The sequence below is a fragment of the Dermochelys coriacea genome, chromosome 1 (assembly GCF_009764565.3).
Source record: "Dermochelys coriacea isolate rDerCor1 chromosome 1, rDerCor1.pri.v4, whole genome shotgun sequence".
NCBI lineage: Eukaryota > Metazoa > Chordata > Testudines > Dermochelyidae > Dermochelys > Dermochelys coriacea.
This window is the reverse complement of record NC_050068.2, coordinates 197,940,314-197,960,147: the sequence shown is the minus strand read 5'-3', so window position 1 is coordinate 197,960,147 and position 19,834 is coordinate 197,940,314. Positions and strand designations below refer to the sequence as shown.

Below are 19,834 nucleotides of genomic sequence, written 5' to 3'. Positions count from 1 at the left end.
AAGGAACAGCTAGAATATCTGAAATAGAATAATTCCAGATTTAGAATAGTTCAACAAAGGTTTTAGACCATTCTGTCTTGTGTGTAGAGTATAAGCTAATTATGGTGCAATTCCTGGCTTTGGCAGCTGGTGGTGCAAGTTTAGTGGTGTGGAATTCCTTTTCTTTGTGCACAGACTTTGACATATAGTACTACCTAAAAAGAAAAGGAGTACTTGTGGCACCTTAGAGACTAACAAATTTATTAGAGCATAAGCTTTCGTGAGCTACAGCTCACTTCATCTACCTAAAGTGGCTTTTTTCTAATGGTTAATTATGGCTCCTGCTATTTTGAACTGAATAATTGGCAAGCAGAAGAGGTGGTTAGAAAGTACCTTCTGCTGAGGAGCTTTTGGAAACAGGCCTATTGCTGGAATTTGATTTCTAAAGGGGAAAAAAATTACTATTCTTGAGCAACAGGTGCCTACACCAGAGAGACACTGAGCAACTGAAAACAACTGAACAGGTGTTTGCTGTACAGGATACTTCATTTCTTCACTGTTCCTCTCACTGAAATGAGTGACAAATTTCAGTAACATGCTTCATCATGACAAACTGGCAATTTAAGTGGCTAAAATACCTTTGCAACAAAACAGTGTCTTTTCTGCTACCACCTCTGAGCCTAAGAGACATTATTTGCCAATTTCCAGGGTTTACAGTAGCCACTCTCTCTCTCAAAAAAAAGCACCATAACAGTAGCTGCACTTCACAAGGCCTTTCTAACAGCAATCACAGCAGCTTGCTTCTCAAAAACAAAAATAAAGTAGTTTCAGCACCTTGTTTTCATTAAGTATACACACTACATAAGAATTCCCCAAAACAGACTATAAGATGAAATGAAGATTTATTAGTTGAAAAATATAAAAGATTTAGCAAACAATGTACCATTCTGAGTCTAGTTTAATATACATTTCTGCAAGGAGCAACGCTCTGAGCCTTTGCTGTCTGCCACCCTCAGCATGATGATAACCCAAGTCAGCATATATGTCTTTTAAACACACCAGCTGCTAGTAAGTGTCTGATAGTAAGAAGGATAAGGTTTGGGGGGGGAATTTGCTTCCCATGCAGCACAATGCAAACTAAAGTTTATTTTTCACCTTTAGAGGATTAAAAGAAGCAGGATTCTACATCGCCTAATTCTTAGTTTTGCAAATGTAAAGTGCAATCTACATCTGGTGGTAGGCTAAAGAGAAAATTCACAGAGAGGCAGGGACAATTTTCCTAGAGATCCAAATTGGAATAACAGTTCTCAGTTTGACAGAGGTCACAAAGTGATCATAGCTGAGGCTCAAATATAGCACTGTTATGAGCAGGTGGCAACCTTCTTACATCAGCTCTTGCTGTGGACTTCAAAAGGATATCAGTGTGATGTGTGGAGGGGGTTGGATATTTTTGGTTTTTCACACAATCAACAAAAAAATGCCTTCCCATACCAGTCTTACGCTATTTAAGAGTTAAAGCAGTCACTAATACTTCCTGTGCTGAGGAAAGACATACTTTATTAAGAACCTGTAGTATATACATATGCATCAGAATTCTATAAATATAGAAAACCACCAGCACTGCACCAGTATCAGCATATTCCCCAAAGTTCAGCTGCCAGGAAAAAGTAGTTTTAGGAATGACAGAAAACAGGGCAATATCTTGCATTTAGACAGAAGGCAGGAAAGCTGGTATGACCACTGTTGGGAGGTCTGGGCAGAGCTATCCCTACCAATTCAGCTGCTCTCACTCACCAGTCCAATAGAATATGTAGACCAATTGTTGAATAGTAACAATTTAGTTTTGGAAGCTTGCCTTGGTAGTTCACCTTTGGTACCGGGGTTCAAATCCTGCTGATTTAAGTCACAAATGAAGCATGATAGCTTCCTAATCTCCATTTATGCACCCTGTGAACTATTTATTTGGCATGCTTCTCTAAGACTCTTTGCACAAGAACTAGAATAGCAGAGATTTTACAAGATCAGGATTAAGCTACGTGGCAGAAACACATGGGGAAGCTGCTTCTCACAGTACAAGGTGCACCAAGCCTGCATTAAGGTCTGCAGTATCTGTGGCTCACTTTCCCTAATTATAGGTTTCAGAGTAGCAGCCGTGTTAGTCTGTATTCACAGAAAGAAAAGGAGGACTTTTAGCATCTTAGAGACTAACACATTTATTTGAGCATAAGCTTTCGTGAGCTACATACATGTTGCATCCCATGAGGTGAGCTGTAGCTCACGAAAGCTTATGCTCAAATAAATGTGTTAGTCTCTAAGGTGCCACAAGTCCTCCTGTTCTTTTTCCCTAATTATGTTTTTAAATTAACTATGAAAAACATAGGTATTTTTAAAAGCTGGTTTACATTCCTGGCTTTAAGGCAATCCTTAAAGATCATCCCTACAGCATGCTAAATTTCCTCACTAGAGATTAGATGGCCTTTCCTCATGTAAAGTTCTTAACAGTGTGCCCGAGCGTATGACAGGAGTCACAGGTTGGATTGTTTATTCATCCCACTCATTTTTGAAGGAGAAATGGGCAGAAGACAAAAGGAAGTTTTGAATATTCATTAGTTAGAATCAGTTCCTCCTAGTTTCACAGGAACCTTGTTTACACAAAACACAATTCTAGATTTGTATAACTTCCACTTAGCAGGTAAGTAATTTTCCACAAAAACCTGGCCTTATGTGAGAGAGAGATCTGAATGTAATATTTATTCGGTGACTTTACAGGTGATAAGTCATTTACAAAAACAAATTACAGGCAAGTGCAGCTTTCAGTGCAGCTTCCACTATTTGAGGAACAGGCAACTGTCCGTGAGGTGCAATGCTGGTAGTAGGCACCACATGCTTTTTTCTCTTTAATCTTTTGGAGGAAGAGGAGGAGGAAAAATATCTGTCTGGTGTAGATAAGGCCATGCAAATAGAAACCCTGCTGGAGAACAGGATACGGCCAAGCTTATGAGTAGTTTCTGAGAATTTGGCATGTTTTTGTTTTCTATTTACACAAACACGGACTGAAAGTTTCATAAGCAGCCCAGTGCTCTTCTTTACCACAGCGTCCTTTGAGACTGCTTGCGTCTTCAACCATCTTTCCTTCCACACCCATACCACTGGTTCAGGAGCAAATGACTTCCTGAATCATGTGTAAATTAACTGTCTCCAGGCCCTCCTCCATCCCATTATTCAGAGCAACTGCTGGGAGGGAAGGGGAAAGACAGGGAGGCTAAGGTAAAAAAGTACAGCTTGCCTATTAGATGCCAGAGCTAGCCAGTAGTGCCTGATAGTTTTGCACTTGCTCAGCTCATTCCTTTAAATGACATAACAGATTAGAAAGTCAGCACAGATTTGCATAGATTTTGGGGGTAGAGAAGACCCAAAATTAAGGGTATGAAATTTGATGAGCTGCAAGATACTAAGAGCGCCCTACATCCCATGAAGGTAGTGGGAGGCAATCATGGACTGACTTTGGTTCCAAAGAGTAATGAGCAGCATCAGCAGTCCCCTTTACGATTCCTAACCAGAGGAAGACTTCGTTTATACTAGTGTTTTAAGAAAAAGTCAATCAGAACGAACGTGCCATTCACTGAATAATTGTGTTATTTGTATAGAATATTCATAGTTTTAGCAAATATGGTTTTCTAAGTAACAAGAAAATTAAATCCAAATCCATTATTGGGCAGTTCAGACTAAGCTTTGTTCATTTTCTCATCCAATCCTCTAATAGGTACTTACAAACACTTGGCTAGAACAAGGATGCATGCATTTCTTGAGTTGAAATTTAAACACCATATTATCTGTTACATCTAGGCCAAAAGTCTGAACGGTCCCAAGTTTGAACTCAGACACGACCTGGCAGTTCCAATCTCAGCAGTAAGTTCGGTTTCTTGAAAAATTCTCAGAAGCACTGGGAAACTTTTAAACAATTTCCACTCGCATCAGAGTGAGGACAACTGTAGAAGGAAAGGGCGTTTTCCTTTTCAGCATAATCTATGCTTTACGTGGAAAGCTTTTTTAAATAGCTCTCAAATATAGTACACAAGTGCTTTTTAGGGAGAAGGAAAGAACTACCAAAGTAACCTCTTAATAGCTGCCACAGGACCATTTTAAGTAGTTATGCAGAGGGTGGAAGAGGTTGTAAGGGAAGATTGTGCATGCTTGGATGTATTTACAGGGTTTGTCTTCACATCTATTGGCTTTTTTAAAAATCCCTACAATTAAATAGTTTTGTAAATTAAGTTTTGTTGTAAACTAAAGTCAACCCATAGAAATTAATCGCATAGAAACCTAATTTTACAGCACTCTTATTAACTATAAAATCAACAGGAAAACATGCTGTAAAATTCTATTTTGATAAAACAAAAATCGCCCACAACATCATCACCCAAAAATTAAAGTTTTTATTTGCATGGCCAAAATATCCTTTATTCCCTTGCAACTTTGTTTTATTTCCCGTAACAGCTGGTAAGGTTTCCACTGCATAGGGAACAAGTTGCAGCACAGCATACTTCCTTGAACAGCCACTCCCACAACACCTAAACATTAACAGATGTAACAAATGACAACACCACGAACGGGAAAAAACTAAGTTCCACCATTCAACATAGTTTGCAACAGTGTCTTCAAGGCTAGCTTGAAGTGGGCAACTTTACATTTAAAAGGTCATTCTCTCCCTTCCCCCCCATTGTTTCTTTACAATGTTGGCGGTTTCAGTCCATATTTCTTTGCAACTTCTGTCTGGGCATAGGCAGCATCACAGAGTGAGTAGAGGTGGGCCATCTCCATTTCAGATTTGGCCAGGTTAATAGCTTTGTTGAACATTTCAATGGCTTTATCCAGATTGCCTCTGAAATAAACCAGATCATCATCAAATTAAAACACTAAATAACATCTTACATTTCGATAGAACCTTTATTCCCATAGAGTTTACCAATCCACAGATATTGCACCAGTGAAACGCAGCAGCAAGTTTGGTAACCAAAGGCAACACAGGGGAGGGAAACACTTGTCTGAAAACTTCAAAACGTGAGCTGTAAGACAAGAACTTTCCATGATTGATGCAGGACAGCACAGATTTACTCAACTACATCAACTGGAGGAACATGTTTCAGTGGAATCTATGATATGCCAAAAGGGGGAAGTTTAGGGGGATACCACGGAGAAGTTTTCAATCCATGTTCTTGAGAAAATGGGCTCCGTCGCCCCATAAAAGCAAATGTACTGCTCTTGTACTGAAGTAGCTTAGTAGTGGCCTTCTAATCAAGATGGTGGCTCAAGTAACACAGATTAATTATTCTGAACAAAGCTGCTTGCAAATTATTCCTGGCAAAAAATACAACTGTCTGTTTTTCTGATGCCCAGGTATATCATGGACTTTGTCAGAATCTACATTGCCCAAAACACTTACTCCAACATGTCATTCTTTTGTCTTTACCAAGTCAGTTTGTGAACTTGGAAGAATTGCAAAGGGGATACAAACTCAAATAACTGGAGGAAGGGTAATAGGTAAAATACTGTAAGAGGTCCTAGCCAGTTGCCAGCTAACTGTCCTTGTCCATACTAAGAGCAAAATTGTTTCACATTTTCCCAGCATAATAAATTTTCACAGTTGTAATAATAGTTGTTATGTAGCACTTTCTATCAGTAGATCTCAAAGTACTGAAAAGGAGGGCAGTATCATTATCCCCCTTTACAGATGGGGAAACTAAGGCACAGCCAGCCAGTGTGACTTGCCATGGTCACCCAACAGGCCAATAGATCAGCTGGGGCTAGAACATACATCTCCTGACTCTCAATACAGTGCCCTTACCATTAAGACACACTGATTCTTAGACACGGCTTAGAAGGGAAGACAGAAAGAGAGGGCAGAGGATGAGACTGATAGGCTTGGTCAGAGGGGAGACAAGAACTCTTTACTGAAACTCAACCAAAGGGGTCCCATGAGTATCTGGCTTAGCTGCCAAGTTTATGACTAGATACTCTGCAAGTAGTTTCAACTTGATTGCTCAGTTTTTAGTTAGACTATTTTGGAATTTCATGCAAATAGTCCCAGAGAGGTGAAACAACCCTCAACCTCTAAGAAGAGTTAGGCAGGGCCAGGGTGTCTGGAGCCTTGTCTACTCGAGCTTCTTGGGGAAAAAGGGCATGGATTAAGGAGCCCTCTCCCATCAAGAGATATTACTTGCAGAACTGTGGTTTAACAGAAACAAGGAATGCCTATTAGTCATGGATGTGAAATGAGTTTCAAGAGCAAGAAGGGACATGTAGATGGGAATTTAGTTCACTAATCAGAGCAGTCTTTTTTGCTTTCATAGGCTTAGGTGTGAATATTTTGAAGGTCATACCAAGGGGTGTGGAGAGGTTATTTTTAAGAAACAACTTTCATCATCACATTACTACACCTTAATTGACAAAATCCTATCACCTGAACCTCAGCTGATCTATCTGCCCACCAAAAACCTGTATAAAAGATGGCCCTTGTATTTAACTTGCTCCTCCCACACTCGGCATGTAAATGTTAAAGGCTGAATCATGACTGGAAAGCAATTCCTTGAATGCAGTGTGTGAAACCTGCACTATATGCAGAATGTACCAAACAATTACAGAAAAGGGTTACTCCAGACACTATTCTTATCTCAATAGCACAAACTTCTGGTGAACTGGGGGAGTTTATTGGGTCAGTAGGTGGTGAAATGCCAGGGAGAGGGAGGATTTTTCCCAAACTTTACACCAGGTAACTCTTGGGTCCTGCCCCACAGCTTCCTATTGTTCAGAGCTCCTCTCCAATACAAAAGTTTTCAAGAGTGATGGAGAAACCTACTGGATTACTATAATTCCAAAGATAACTTGACAGCTTTAGTCTCTGCAAATGAAAGTGCTGTATATTAAAAAGTTACCTTTGCACTTCAATCGTTCCCATAGTTTCATATGCAAAATCACATTTGTTATCAATTTCGATGGCCTTGCTTATGAGCTCCAAGCCTTTGTCTAGATCCTGCTTCCATTGAAGTTGAAGTAAACTGAAAAAAAGACATACCAATTACACACCAGACTTGTTTCTATATATTCCATATATAGTCCTGTCTATCTTAGGGAAAGTGAATATCCCATATAAAAAAAAAAAAAACATAGTTGAGTTCCTTATGTAGAGTGGGCAATAATTTTCACTTCATATATGAAATGACACTTTCAAAAGTCATTTAAACAACAGACTGTCAGCAGTTTAAGGACAACAAAGAGAAATTATCTGCTCTTCATGTGTATAGAACTCTTTCCATTAGGAGGATCAACCACAAATTGTTTTTGTCGACATGAATATTTGGAGCATTAAGCTCCAATTTAGAGTGATTATCTACAGCATAAAAAAGTTTTAAGATTTGTAAACTAACGTTCTGACATTGATATCAAGCGGATATGCCTTTCGGAATTCATGCTAATGAAAACACTGACATTTCAGTTCGATTTACATTTTAGTTGGAAAAAAAGCAAATTGTAATATTATTTTTCTAACTTTGAAATTACTCAAGTACTTTCAGGGGAGGAGCTAGCTATAAATGCAGACAGTCCCTTAATTGTAACAGAGACAATAGTGACTCAATACATACCCTTTATGAACATATGTAGTAGCATTGTCTGGCTCAAGGTCAATACATTTATCATACATTTCATCAGCCTTACCAAATTGCTGCTGATCTGTTAATGCCTGCTTGAGAAGAGAGACTTTTTAAAAAATGAATAACCAACACACTGAGCGAATCTAGAACTACTTAAAACTCTGTGGGTGCCATTCCCTCCCCACTTGGATGTCTCATTACAGGTATGGGCAGGCACATGAACAAGTTAATCACCATTCTTAATTTCCAAAAATCACTACTTTTGGTTCATCAGCCCTTTCAGAAACATGCTGTAGAGCTTTAACTATACAGATTAGTGATCACAATGTGCATAATTGCAGGTCCACAATGACCTGTTCTAATTATACTGCATGTGAGGAACAATAAACCAGTGAGCACAAGTCTCAGGTTGTGAGCTATATCCCATCCTTAAGAATTCCTGTCTTCAGTAACTTCTTCTGCTGAAAACACACAAACGTAATAGGAACTCTATACTACTCCTCACCTGCATTACCCATCTGAAGTCAGAGTACCAGTGAATGCATTCAGATAACTTAAAGCCAACTGAATATTCATTCCAGTCATACTTTCTTACAATGTTTATGTGGTTTCCAAGAGTACTTAATACAACGATGCCAAATTCTAGTTGCTTAGGGTACTTTTTTTATCTGAGTAAAACAGAATTAGTTTATAACAGAGATAAGATCAAACACACCTGAGCATAGAGCGCATAACCCTCAGCACACCTTGGAAATATTTTAATGACATCCTCAAAGCCTTTCATGGCTGCCTGAACTTCTAAAGGATTATTTCCAGTATAGGCTTGGCGATACTATTAAAGAACAGAGTAAAAACATAAGAAAACAAAATAAGTAGCCAGGACAGGAAATCAGCCTCCTGAGAGAGTTTTAAATGAAATCTAATTCCATTACAAACAAATTACACAAAGTGGTATGCGTGCCTACATTCTGCTAAGTCAGTGTCTGTAGGAGATGGCTACACTTCCAACCATCCAGGGGCATGGACCTTGGGGAAGATGGGGAGACCTGGGAGCCACCAGCAGCCTCCCTCCCTCCAGGTTTGGATCTCTTCCTACTCCCATTATCACAGCTCTCCCCTGCAAAGTTTCTCATACGGGTGGAGTATCCACTTGCTTGAAATAGATACTTTCCCCTTCTAGAAGACTGTCTTGTTTTTTCCAGTTGCATTAATAAAGAACAGCTGCATTTGATGTGATTAATGAGAAAAAATTTGTACTGCTTTATTACAGGATGTTAATAAAAGGCTACTTTTAAAAATATTGATAAGATAAGATATGAGGTACTTGCCCAAATACAGAAAAATTGGCCAAATGAACAATACTCCCACACTGAATAAAAAGTTTTCTGTATTAGTTCTTGGATTTGATATCAAAGGATTGCAAGATATATTGATACATGATTTTTCAATTCATTTAAAATGAAAATGTGAAACCAAATTAAAAAAACAAACCCGGACAAGTTCAGCGAAAACCGCAAAAACACAAAGACAAAAATTATAGGACCACACTTACCAATGCAAAACATTTCTGTGCTTGTGCCAAGGCAGAATCCGGTCGTAATCGAATACATTCATCAAAGTCTTCCACAGCCTCTTCAACTTGGTCAAGTAGGATTTTCAGCTAAGGAGAGAGAATAAATCCTAACTCTGCATTTAATCTGTGTTTTATATGCTTAAACAAGATTTCTATGATTGTTCTAGTTAGTGATATGAAGAGGTTGTTTGTTCAGTCTTACAACTGTAGCTAAACCCTACATGATCTGCAAGAAAGTCCCTGGCACTGAATGTACCAAACAGCTGTGAAAGAACTGAACTGTGGCTTCATTCACAACTGTTCAACTATAAGCATACAGCCTATAGGTCTGCATCTCCTTTTTCTTATTTCTGATGCTGGTTGTCTGCATTAATCCTTTGGCACAGATTTTGTGGGTTTTCATATTGCACATGCTCTCTGCTTGGTTTTCCAAAGCCACTTGACTTCCCTTCATTTGATGCTAATGGATTATCTGGAGGTTAACAATGTAATCTTAGTTCTCTAAAGCTGTGTTTTAAAACATCTTCTAACACATAATTAACCAAGTTCAAATTCTTCCTTTTCATTTGCTAGGCATTTATTTTGTTTCCTAAGTCAAGTTGCACAGAAATTTTATTCCTCTCATAATTAATAAAAGAACTGGGTTTCCTGTTTCGCATGATCAAGGTAGGCAATGCTAAATTATTTCAACAGTTCAGATCCACATTCTGTATTAAACAAACAAAATGTGATCTAACTTGTGAAAAGAACCATTTAGTCTTAGTGAGTTTGGCCTATGTATTTAACTATTACCATATGCATATTCACTTACTCCCTTTTATTTCTAGTGGATTTAATGTTATGATTGCAAGCTTATTTTTGTTAGAATTCAGTTTTTGCCATGCACTATATCAAGTGTGTATAACAATGAATTAATTTTTGTTCTGTATTTTTCTTTTAGTTCAAGCTAATCAAATATTTAAACTTAAAGAATTAGGTAGAACTCTGTGCAGTACAGCTCTTACCTGTCCTCTGTGGTGGTAAACATCTGCATTCTGAGGATCAATATCAGCAGCCATGTTAAAATCTTGAGTGGACAGCATAGGCTGTTGCTGCTGCATATACATACTACCTCGTTTGATCAGGGCATTAGCACGGAGCTATAAAAAAGTTCAAACATTTTTATTTTTAATTATTAGATGTTGCTACTGTTCTTGTTGGTCTGAAGATTTTTAGGTGCAATAATGTTAACAACTTTTCATTTTGTTGGTTCCTCCCATGACAAAACAGAAATTTGTTTTTCATTCATTCTAAGCAGTAGTAAATTGTGCTACATAAAGTTTAAAAAAGCATTAATACAATTACATGCAAGGGTCATTTCATACTAAATCAACCCATGCTTCCTCCTTGACTTACATTTATTTCTTTTTGATTTAAGTCTTGCGAGTGTAAGGGACATATCTACCAAAAACAGCAGCCATTTTCATAGGAGTCTAGTGTGCAAAAACCAATTGAGCTACTGTCTTACTTATGAATTCAGTTGTTCACACCTAACAAGTACCTTACCTTACTGATTTCAAATCCTATCTGTTCTCTAATTTTCATCATTCAGCCCAGGCAAACCCTTCTTGTTTCTTCTTTATTTTCTTAAAGGAGATTCTCTCCCTTAGTCATAGGATATTAGGGATTTACCAATCTGAGCTTCCTACTCTAAGGTCACTTTTTTTCTTCTTCTCGTATGTAAACGGGTCAACAATTAGGAGGTGACTTAACAATCATGTCAATTATTTTTCTGTATTTATATTTTACCGTCTCCTATAGTTTCCAAAGAAACTAAGATAACCACAAATACAGATAAAATGTGGCAGTGAACATGATCCCATGATCTGCTTTTAGTTAGAGAGAGCCCAACGTGACCATTTCATAAGTTACTTCACCTGTGGTATTAACACGTGGTAGACATGTAAAGAAAAAGACCTTTCCAAACTACTGTAAAGCTAATCGATACTTAACTTTCTTGGGTAACGTCAACACTCCACATCACTGGCAGTGGCAAGTAGCGTACCTGGAGCTACACGCTGCAATGAAAAGCAAGCTGCATCCATAAGGCGGTGTGTAGCTACACGTCAGTGAAAGTTCTGGCAGAGGGGAGGCAATGGGGAAAGGCTTCAGCAGCTCTCCACTGTGGTAGGGAAGGGCTCCAGCAGCGGGGAGCATGCAGAGCCTTTCTCCACTGCCAGAGTCTTTACCTGCACTGGGGAATTCAGCAGCGGGACAATACACTGCTAAAAACAGCAATGTAGATGGGGAGGCCTGGCTTGAGCGAGTAGAGAGCTGTGTAAGAGCATGTACTCTGGCATGTCCCCACACCCTTCAGCCGGGTCTTTACTCTACTTGCCTAAGCCAGGCCCCTCCTTGAACACTGCTGTTTATACCTGTGCTTGGAAGGCTACCTGAATATGTATCCTATAAACTGACGAAAAAAGCGTGCAGTGTAGACACACTCTTAAGCATGGCAATCACATTGCAATGAAAATATCCACCCACTGATAATAAGCACACTACGAATAATTAGGCAAAGTGAAAAAAGTAGGGCTGTCAAGCAAATAAAAAAATTAATAGTGATTAATCGTACTGTTAAACAATAATAGAGTACCTTTTATTTAAATATTTTTGGATGTTTTCCACATTTTAAAATGTATTGATTTCAATTTCAACACATAATATGAAGTGCACAGTGCTCACTTTATATTTATTTTTTATTATAAATATTTGCTCTGTAAAACAAATAAAATTGTATTTTTCAATTCACCTTATACAAGTATTGTAGTGCAAACTCTATCATGAAAGTTGAACTTAACAAACGTATAATTATTCACAAAAAATAACTGCATTCAAAAACAAAACCATGTAAAACTTTAGAGCCTACAAGTCCATTCAGTCCTACCTCTTGTTCAGCCAATTGCTCAGACAAACATGTTTGTTTACATTTTCAGGAGATAATGCTGCCCACTTTTTGTTTACAATGTCACCTGAAAGTAAGAATAGGCGTTCATGTAGCACTGTTGTAGCCGGCGTTGCAAGATATTTACTTGCCAGATGCGCTAAAGATTCATATGTCCCTTCGTGCTTCAACCACCATTCCAGAGGATGTGCTTCCATGCTGATGATGGGTTCTGCTCGATAACTATCCAAAGCAGTGCAGACCGACATGTTCATTTTCATCTTCTCAGTCAGATGCCACCAGCAGAAGGCTGATTTTCTTTTTCGGTGGTTTCCAAATCGGAGTGTTGCTCTTTTAAGACTTCTGAAAGCATGCTCCACATCTCGTCCCTCTCAGATTTTGGACGGCACTTCAGTTTCTTAAACCTTGCGTCGAGTGCTGTAGCTATTTTTAGGTTTCAGAGTAGCAGCCGTGTTAGTCTGTATTCGCAAAAAGAAAAGGAGTACCCGTGGCACCTTAGAGACTAACAAATTTATTAGAGCATAAGCTTTCGTGAGCTACAGCTCACTTCATCGGATGCATCCGATGAAGTGAGCTGTAGCTCACGAAAGCTTATGCTCTAATAAATTTGTTAGTCTCTAAGGTGCCATAGCTATTTTTAGAAGTCTCACATTGGTACCTTCTTTGCATTTTGTCAAATCTGCAGTGGAAGTGTTCTTAAAACAAACAACATGTGCTAGGTCATCATCTGAGACTGCTATAACATGAAATGTTTGGCAGAATGTGGGTAAAACACAGAGCAGGAGACATACAACTCTCCCCCAAGAAGTTCAGTCTCAAATTTAAATTAACACATTATTTTTTAATGAACATCATCAGCATGGAAGCATGTCCTTTGAAATGGTGGCCGAAGTATGAAGGGACATACGAATGTGTAGCATATCTCGCATGTGAGTACCTTGCAATACCAGCGACAAAAGAGCGATGCAAACACCTGTTCTCACTTTCAGGTGACACTGTAAATAAGAAGAGGGCAGCATTATCTCCAGTAAATGTAAACAAACTTGTTTGTCTTGGCGATTGGCTGAACAAGAAGTAGGACTGAGCGGACTTGTAGGCTCTGAAGTTTTACATTGTTTTGTTTTTGAATGCAGTTATGTAACAAAAAAATCTACATTTATAAGTTGCACTTTCACAATAACGAGATTGCACTACAGTATTTCTATGAGGTGAATTGCAAAATACTATTTCTTTTGTTTATCATTTTTAGTCAAATATTTGTAATCAAAATAATATAGAGTGAGTATTGCACACTTCCTATTGTGTTGTAACTGATATCAATATATTTGAAAATGTAGAAAAACATCCAAAATATTTAATAAAGTTCAATTTATATTATATTGTTTAACAGTGTGATTAAAACTGCAATCAATCACGATTAATTTTTTTAATTGTGATTAATTTTTTGGAGTTAATCACATGAGTTAACTGCGATTAATCAACAGCCCTAGAAAAAAAGCTAAACATCTTCTACTAAATATCCAGGGAATTTGAAAATATTGAACTGGTTTGCAAGCATTCACACTTTTTCAGCAGAACCCATGCAAAGTAAAATCTGTCTGTTTTAAGATTTCTTACCTTTACATTAGCATCTTCCATACTAATGACCTGATCTAGATCAGGTTTGGCAGCATTTGCATTGCCAATAAGCAGATAGAAAGTGGCTCGCAGCAGCAAAGCTTCTGCCATATATTTGCCTTTAACATCAATTTCTTTTGTGCTCTCGCTGATGATTTTATCATAGTTTTCTTCTTCCATATACTGCTTTGCCTTTAAATATCCAGAGCTGCAAATTAAGCGTAGAACAGTTAAAATACGTAAAAAAAAAAAATTTCAATGTGAACGTTTCACTAGGAATTCAGATTTCTTGATCACAATACATAGCAAGTTTGCTACACTATCATTTCCAACAATTAGAGATACCGGCACCATGAGTAAAGTTACAAACATGCATAAAATGTTACAATGGATCAGGGCCATTGTAAACAAATTAGTTTGGAGGAAAATACACAAGTCACATAGGGGAATGTACACTCCAGCCCTCAAAATCCACTTCTTAAGAAATGATAAGTTTGGCAGGGGATGACCTTTGGTCAAGAAACAACTATCCTTACACTAGGACTTGTTTGGCCCTGGTGCTATTCTGAAGTCTTCTGCTTATGTCATCAGGGTAATCATAACCTCTGCCTGAAACCTGGGAGAATAGGCAGGGGATACAGATCAGGGAATAAAATATTAACAGTAGTGCTTTTTAACAAAATATTTTTAAAACCTCAGCTAAATTAATACATCAATTTTTATATTTTGAAGAGGATTTGGTGGAAAAAAAATCATACTTTAAAACAGTGGTGTCTGCTCAACTGTGAGCCTTTGAATCAAAACATTTTCACAGAAGTAAAAAATCCATTAATTAGTTTGCCCCAACTTGCTCTAAGAAGTCATAATGCTGCTTGCAATAGTTTACTTATTGAGGGTGAAGACATGATCCAGCAATAACTCTAACGCAAAACAGTAAAGTACACAAGCACCCCTCATTACATTCAATATGAAAAATATGAGTACTCAGTATTTGTTTTTCTTGGTAAACAAGCATTTCATTTAGGTACATTGTAGATATTACCATTCTGAACAATATCAGATCGTGTTTATTAACTTGTTAAAAACTTTAGGTTTTTCGGCCTCCACTGTTTTAGTTCAAAGCTGCTGCTATGAAAAGTGCTAGTTTATACAGCACACTCTTCCCCATCTCCTCCCTCCAGCATTATTACAGACAGCACCAAAGGAAGGAAAGGAAACACTCCTCCAATCCAGCATTGTTGCAGCTATCCACTTCCTCCCATCCACCAAACCTTACTGCAGCCCTGTTGATGTTCAGTGTCCCTTCTCACTGAGCCAGCTATCCACACTATTACTGCTGTCCCCTACAGAAATAAAATGCTAAGAGAGCTAGTATTTAGGGTGGAGTCAAAGCTAACCAAAGTCTGGAACTAATATGTCAGATCTAATTAAAATTTTATTTTTCTTTTAAAAAGTTCCTATTTTGTAGTTACATTTACTATTATAAAATTTCCTACCCTAACACTACATTATATAATATACATATAAAATAAAACAGTGCTGAGTACCTGAGGCTGCGACAAGTTTTACCAACAATCCACATACTCACTTTTCTTTAATGTCTGAAGCCTCCCCCTCCTTGTCCTTATCTTCATCAGATTTCTCACCCTTATGCAGGGGTTGGGAGATGATGTCATCTGTGAAAGAGCTGAAGTAAGATTTGATGAACTGTGGAGAGGGCATCAAAGGTTCACGGTTCTGAAATGGGACACAAAATGTAACGTTCATGTGTTAAATACACGAGATCAGGTGGTAAATGAAGATGTGGATGGCTTTTACTATTGAAAAAAAATCCATTCTTTACTATTCCATTCCCTTGAGGGTGAAAGGATATATTTTTGCACTGAGTATTTCTTGTAAGCCTGTTAATAGGCAGAAGGGTTGGGATCAGTATGCATGTACTATAACAGTCTGCCTTAAAAAGGCAGATGCATTTCCCCATCAAAAGGGAAAATGAAAGCAAAGAAACAGGATATTTTCTCATACGGTAGGAAATGGGGAATCCCTTTAATCCTGCTTGCTCTTAACACATTTGAGTAGACATACATCTCCTCCTTGTCCCTCCCACAAGTGAAGTTCGTTGATCCCTATGATGGAGGCTCTCTCTCGCTAGGGAACATACTCACTCTGCCTAGTGCTCTGCTCAGACATAGCTCATTTCACCTTTGATCTGACAATTACCAGGGGTGAGCTCCTTTGTATGGCAATACATAGTATCTTGTTCAAAGTGAGGGTAATACATAAGGGTTACATTTCACTCCTTCCTGATATAACAATTCAAATGCACTCGCCTTAATTTCCCAAGTCCTAATTAACTTCCAAGATAGTTTTGTCCATTTCAAACAGCTCTGAACCCAGACTGATAACCCTGTTCAAGATTATTCACTTACACATTATTTATTATCTTGGCTTCCCAGTCACAGAAACTCTTGGAAAATCAGAACCTTTAACCAAAATAAATCGTAGACAGGTGTCTTTCATCCAGTGTTCAACATTGAAACACACCACAAAATATGCAATCTGACTTAGATGTGCCTTCACTCCTCTACCTAGGCCCTCTACCCCATCTCCCAGACTCCCTGGCTCCTGGCTACAGGCATGGTTCCACAATCACAGTTTGTATCTAAACATCTCACAACCATTACTAGAATAATGAATACGGTGATACTCAACTCCCCTCTGAGATATTACCACCCCCAATTTACAGATAGGGAAGAGAAGCCAAGAATAAGCGACTGACCAGCCCAAGGTCATGCAGGTAATCTGTGATAGAGCTGAGAAACAATCCCAGATCTCCTAACACAGAGTTCAGAACCTTAATAATAAAGGTTTCAGAGTAGCAGCCGTGTTAGTCTGTATTCGCAAAAAGAAAAAGGAGTACTTGTGGCACCTTAGAGACTAACAAATTTATTAGAGCATAAGCTTTCGTGAGCTACAGCTCACTTCATCGGATGCATTCCGATGAAGTGAGCTGTAGCTCACGAAAGCTTATGCTCTAATAAATTTGTTAGTCTCTAAGGTGCCACAAGTACTCCTTTTAATAATAAAGCCATACTTCCTACTGCATGCCTTTTCCTCATGCAACTCCTTCTCAGTTTTTAAATAAGCTATCATTTCTTTATACTTTAAAAACAAAACATCTTCCTTGACCCATCTCTTTCTGCTTATTTTGCCCTGGCAATAGGGAAAGATTTCAGTTTCTAACTTTCTATGTTTATTTAAAAAAAAATAAAATAAAATAAAAAATCAAGAATGTATGAAACCCCTTGCCAATGCCCTTTTACATTTTAAATCCATTATTACATTGGGAACAGAACAATTGATCACAACTATTCTTCATCTTTCCAATTACTGTTGACTGCCTTGCCTAACTTGACAAGCACCGTAATTAAACTGATGGCCTGCCATCTAACGGCACATTTAGTTGATAGAACAGCACCAGAGAAATAGCCTTGGGTGACACTTACTGACAGCCCCTAAAGCAGTTCCCGTCATACCTTAATTCTATTAAAGCCCTGATTAAGGCTACACACTAGCTTAGTCAGGAGTGTCGCCTGTGCATAATAATAAATTTGGCCGAATTGTACGGGTTACTGTCTGAGATGAAGCCACCGAACTATTTTGCTCAAATCTAGAATACATCTTTTTACACATTATGGAAGTTAAAAGGCATCCTATCCTTTCTACCTTTCTTACAGGTTTTTTTTTTTGTTTTGTTTTTTAATAAAAGCTTATAATAGATCTCAGTGGAGAACAGTAACAGTAAAACGGCAGCTCAGGATGACAGAGTGCTTATCTCAATTTTAGTATTTTAGCTGGTTAAAACAGTAGCTAATTAATAATCATTGACCTAGAATCTGAGCCATCATCAGTGCTTTTGTAATCCAAGCAATGTATCAGATGGAAGCAGAACCTTTAAATTTGTATTACGGTCATACCTTATATTTCTCTTTGGCCTTTTCTTTTCCAAGGAGTTTAAGAACTTTATCAGCTAATAACATGCTTTGCTGGTTTTGGAAACCTTCTAAAATACAGACCGCAGTGACATCTGGGAAAAACAACACAAAGACAGGATTGTTAGTAATTACCAGTGCAGTGGTCTTTAAAGTGCTACACAAACAGCTATCGTAATGAGCCGCTACCGAGGAAACAAAATCACCCATTCGCAGGCTGAAAGTCTTCACATGAAGTTTGCTACATTCTCCAGAATATCAAGACATAAGGCTACGTCTCCTTGTTGAAAAGAACTTTAATGAAGACGGATGTAAGTAATTTTGTTGTATCTACAGCCAAACAGTCTCAAACCAATGTATCTACAGGTCTGAACTTCCATTGTTCGTATGAACACTTTGAAGCTTATCTGGGATACTAATCCGCTATGTTCACAGAAACAAGCACTAACGTGGAATTCCTATTTGGTGACTAGGTCTCTTGTCGCTCTCTAAGATCTCTAATTTTCTACTTTTCCAAGTTCCTATCCTTTCCAGCCCTGTATCCTGCACCTTACCACCTGATCAATGTTCTTTTTAAGCTCCAACACAAACTACACTAGCCTTCATCTATGCCTGGGGAAGAGGGCAAGCTTAAAAGGAAATCCCACCACCGTGCTACTTCCTTGCCAGTGTTAAGTCCACATTGTATCCACTTCCACCCATGCATGATGCTTCCTCAACACTAATAGCAGTGTGACAGGAGAATCATTGTTCTAATGCTGCCCTGCAGACAGGTTAATATACCTGTATGGACCCATACAGTCACAAGGACTGACATAAAATAATCTTTTCCCACAGTTCCTCAAGAGATGGGAGACAGATTGAGGGGACAATTTAAAAAAAAAAAAAAAAAAAAACAACACTCAATATATGCATGCAATATTGACACAGGTTTTCCCATATTACTATACTTCTACTCAAATGTCTCACTCATTCAAATAGATATATTGGGGGAGAAGGATGGGAGGAAGACAGTGAAATATTGGAAAGATGCGTACCACAAACCAGCACAAGCCTGGAATATCATTCCCATCGACTCAGCACGCAAGGTTATTAATTTTCAATGAACAGGATTTCTATTTCAAATGTAAGGGTCAATTTGACTTCTGTAGTAAAAACCAAGTTTTTCATCCTTGCCTCTCTCAGGGCTTGTCTATACTACTGTGTAAGTCAACCTAAAATTATGCTACTCCAGTTAAATGTCTACACTGCGCTGTGCTCACCTGTCGACTTCCCTTACTCTTCTCGGAGTGTTATATTACCGGAGTCGACTGGAGAGCGCTCTGCAATCGATTTAGCAGGGAAGACCTGCTAAATCAACACCTGCCGCATTGACTGCCACAGCGCCAATCTACTGGCAAGTGTAGACCGGGACTCACTGTAGTTTCTATAATCCTGCATGGTTACAAAGAAAGTGTCCTCCACTAACCCATTATTTTTAATAGTTCGCTCAGTGAAGAAAGCGACAAACAACTAAAGGTCCTTTTTTCCTCAGCTTAAGGAGCCTCTAACGAAACCAACTGATGATTTCCTTACTATACCCACCAAGTAATTTACAGCATGGTTTTTCATCCCCTCTTTGGGGATGAGCATCAGTATGATTCAGACTAATTTCATTTTTCATGAACACACATCAGTAGGAATGAAGTGCAGACGTAACCTAAGCAATGATATTAAAGGGACAGCTTGAAATATTATCAATTAGTGAAAAAATAGTTTCAGGAAATACATTTCAACAGACTTGCCAACTTACATTGTGTTTTGATTAAATGGCATGGAAGAAGACAATTAACACTGTATTCTCACTTATAAGATGATAGCAGACTTGCCCCTCATTTGAAATTGAAGACAATTTGAAACTCTGCTTAGAGTGAGGTGGGAGTTCTGGAAAATGCTCATACCACCATCCAGTTTGGAAGGGCAACTCCACTTATCAAATAAACTTATACAAAGGGCACTTGCTGAAATTACTTATACAACTTTATATATGCAAGCATATTTTCAGTAGTATACCAAAGAGGTGGGTGCAAATATAGCCCTT

At 38.3% G+C, this 19,834-nt stretch overlaps 1 protein-coding gene across 1 annotated transcript in view; it reads right to left on the bottom strand.

The window, feature by feature from the left end:
- Positions 1-1,089: 1,089 nt before the first annotated feature.
- Positions 1,090-19,834, bottom strand: part of TOMM70 (translocase of outer mitochondrial membrane 70) — a 34,147-nt gene continuing 15,402 nt past the window's right edge. Inside the window, exons 4-12 of the mRNA XM_038377651.2 lie at positions 17,740-17,849; positions 15,351-15,499; positions 13,763-13,970; positions 10,206-10,340; positions 9,181-9,288; positions 8,344-8,460; positions 7,620-7,717; positions 6,912-7,034; positions 1,090-4,861 (exon numbers count right to left, since the gene is read on the bottom strand). Coding sequence (XP_038233579.1) covers positions 4,708-4,861; positions 6,912-7,034; positions 7,620-7,717; positions 8,344-8,460; positions 9,181-9,288; positions 10,206-10,340; positions 13,763-13,970; positions 15,351-15,499; positions 17,740-17,849 — 1,202 coding nt within the window. The 3' untranslated portion in view covers positions 1,090-4,707. The remainder of the gene's footprint in view (positions 4,862-6,911; positions 7,035-7,619; positions 7,718-8,343; positions 8,461-9,180; positions 9,289-10,205; positions 10,341-13,762; positions 13,971-15,350; positions 15,500-17,739; positions 17,850-19,834) is intronic.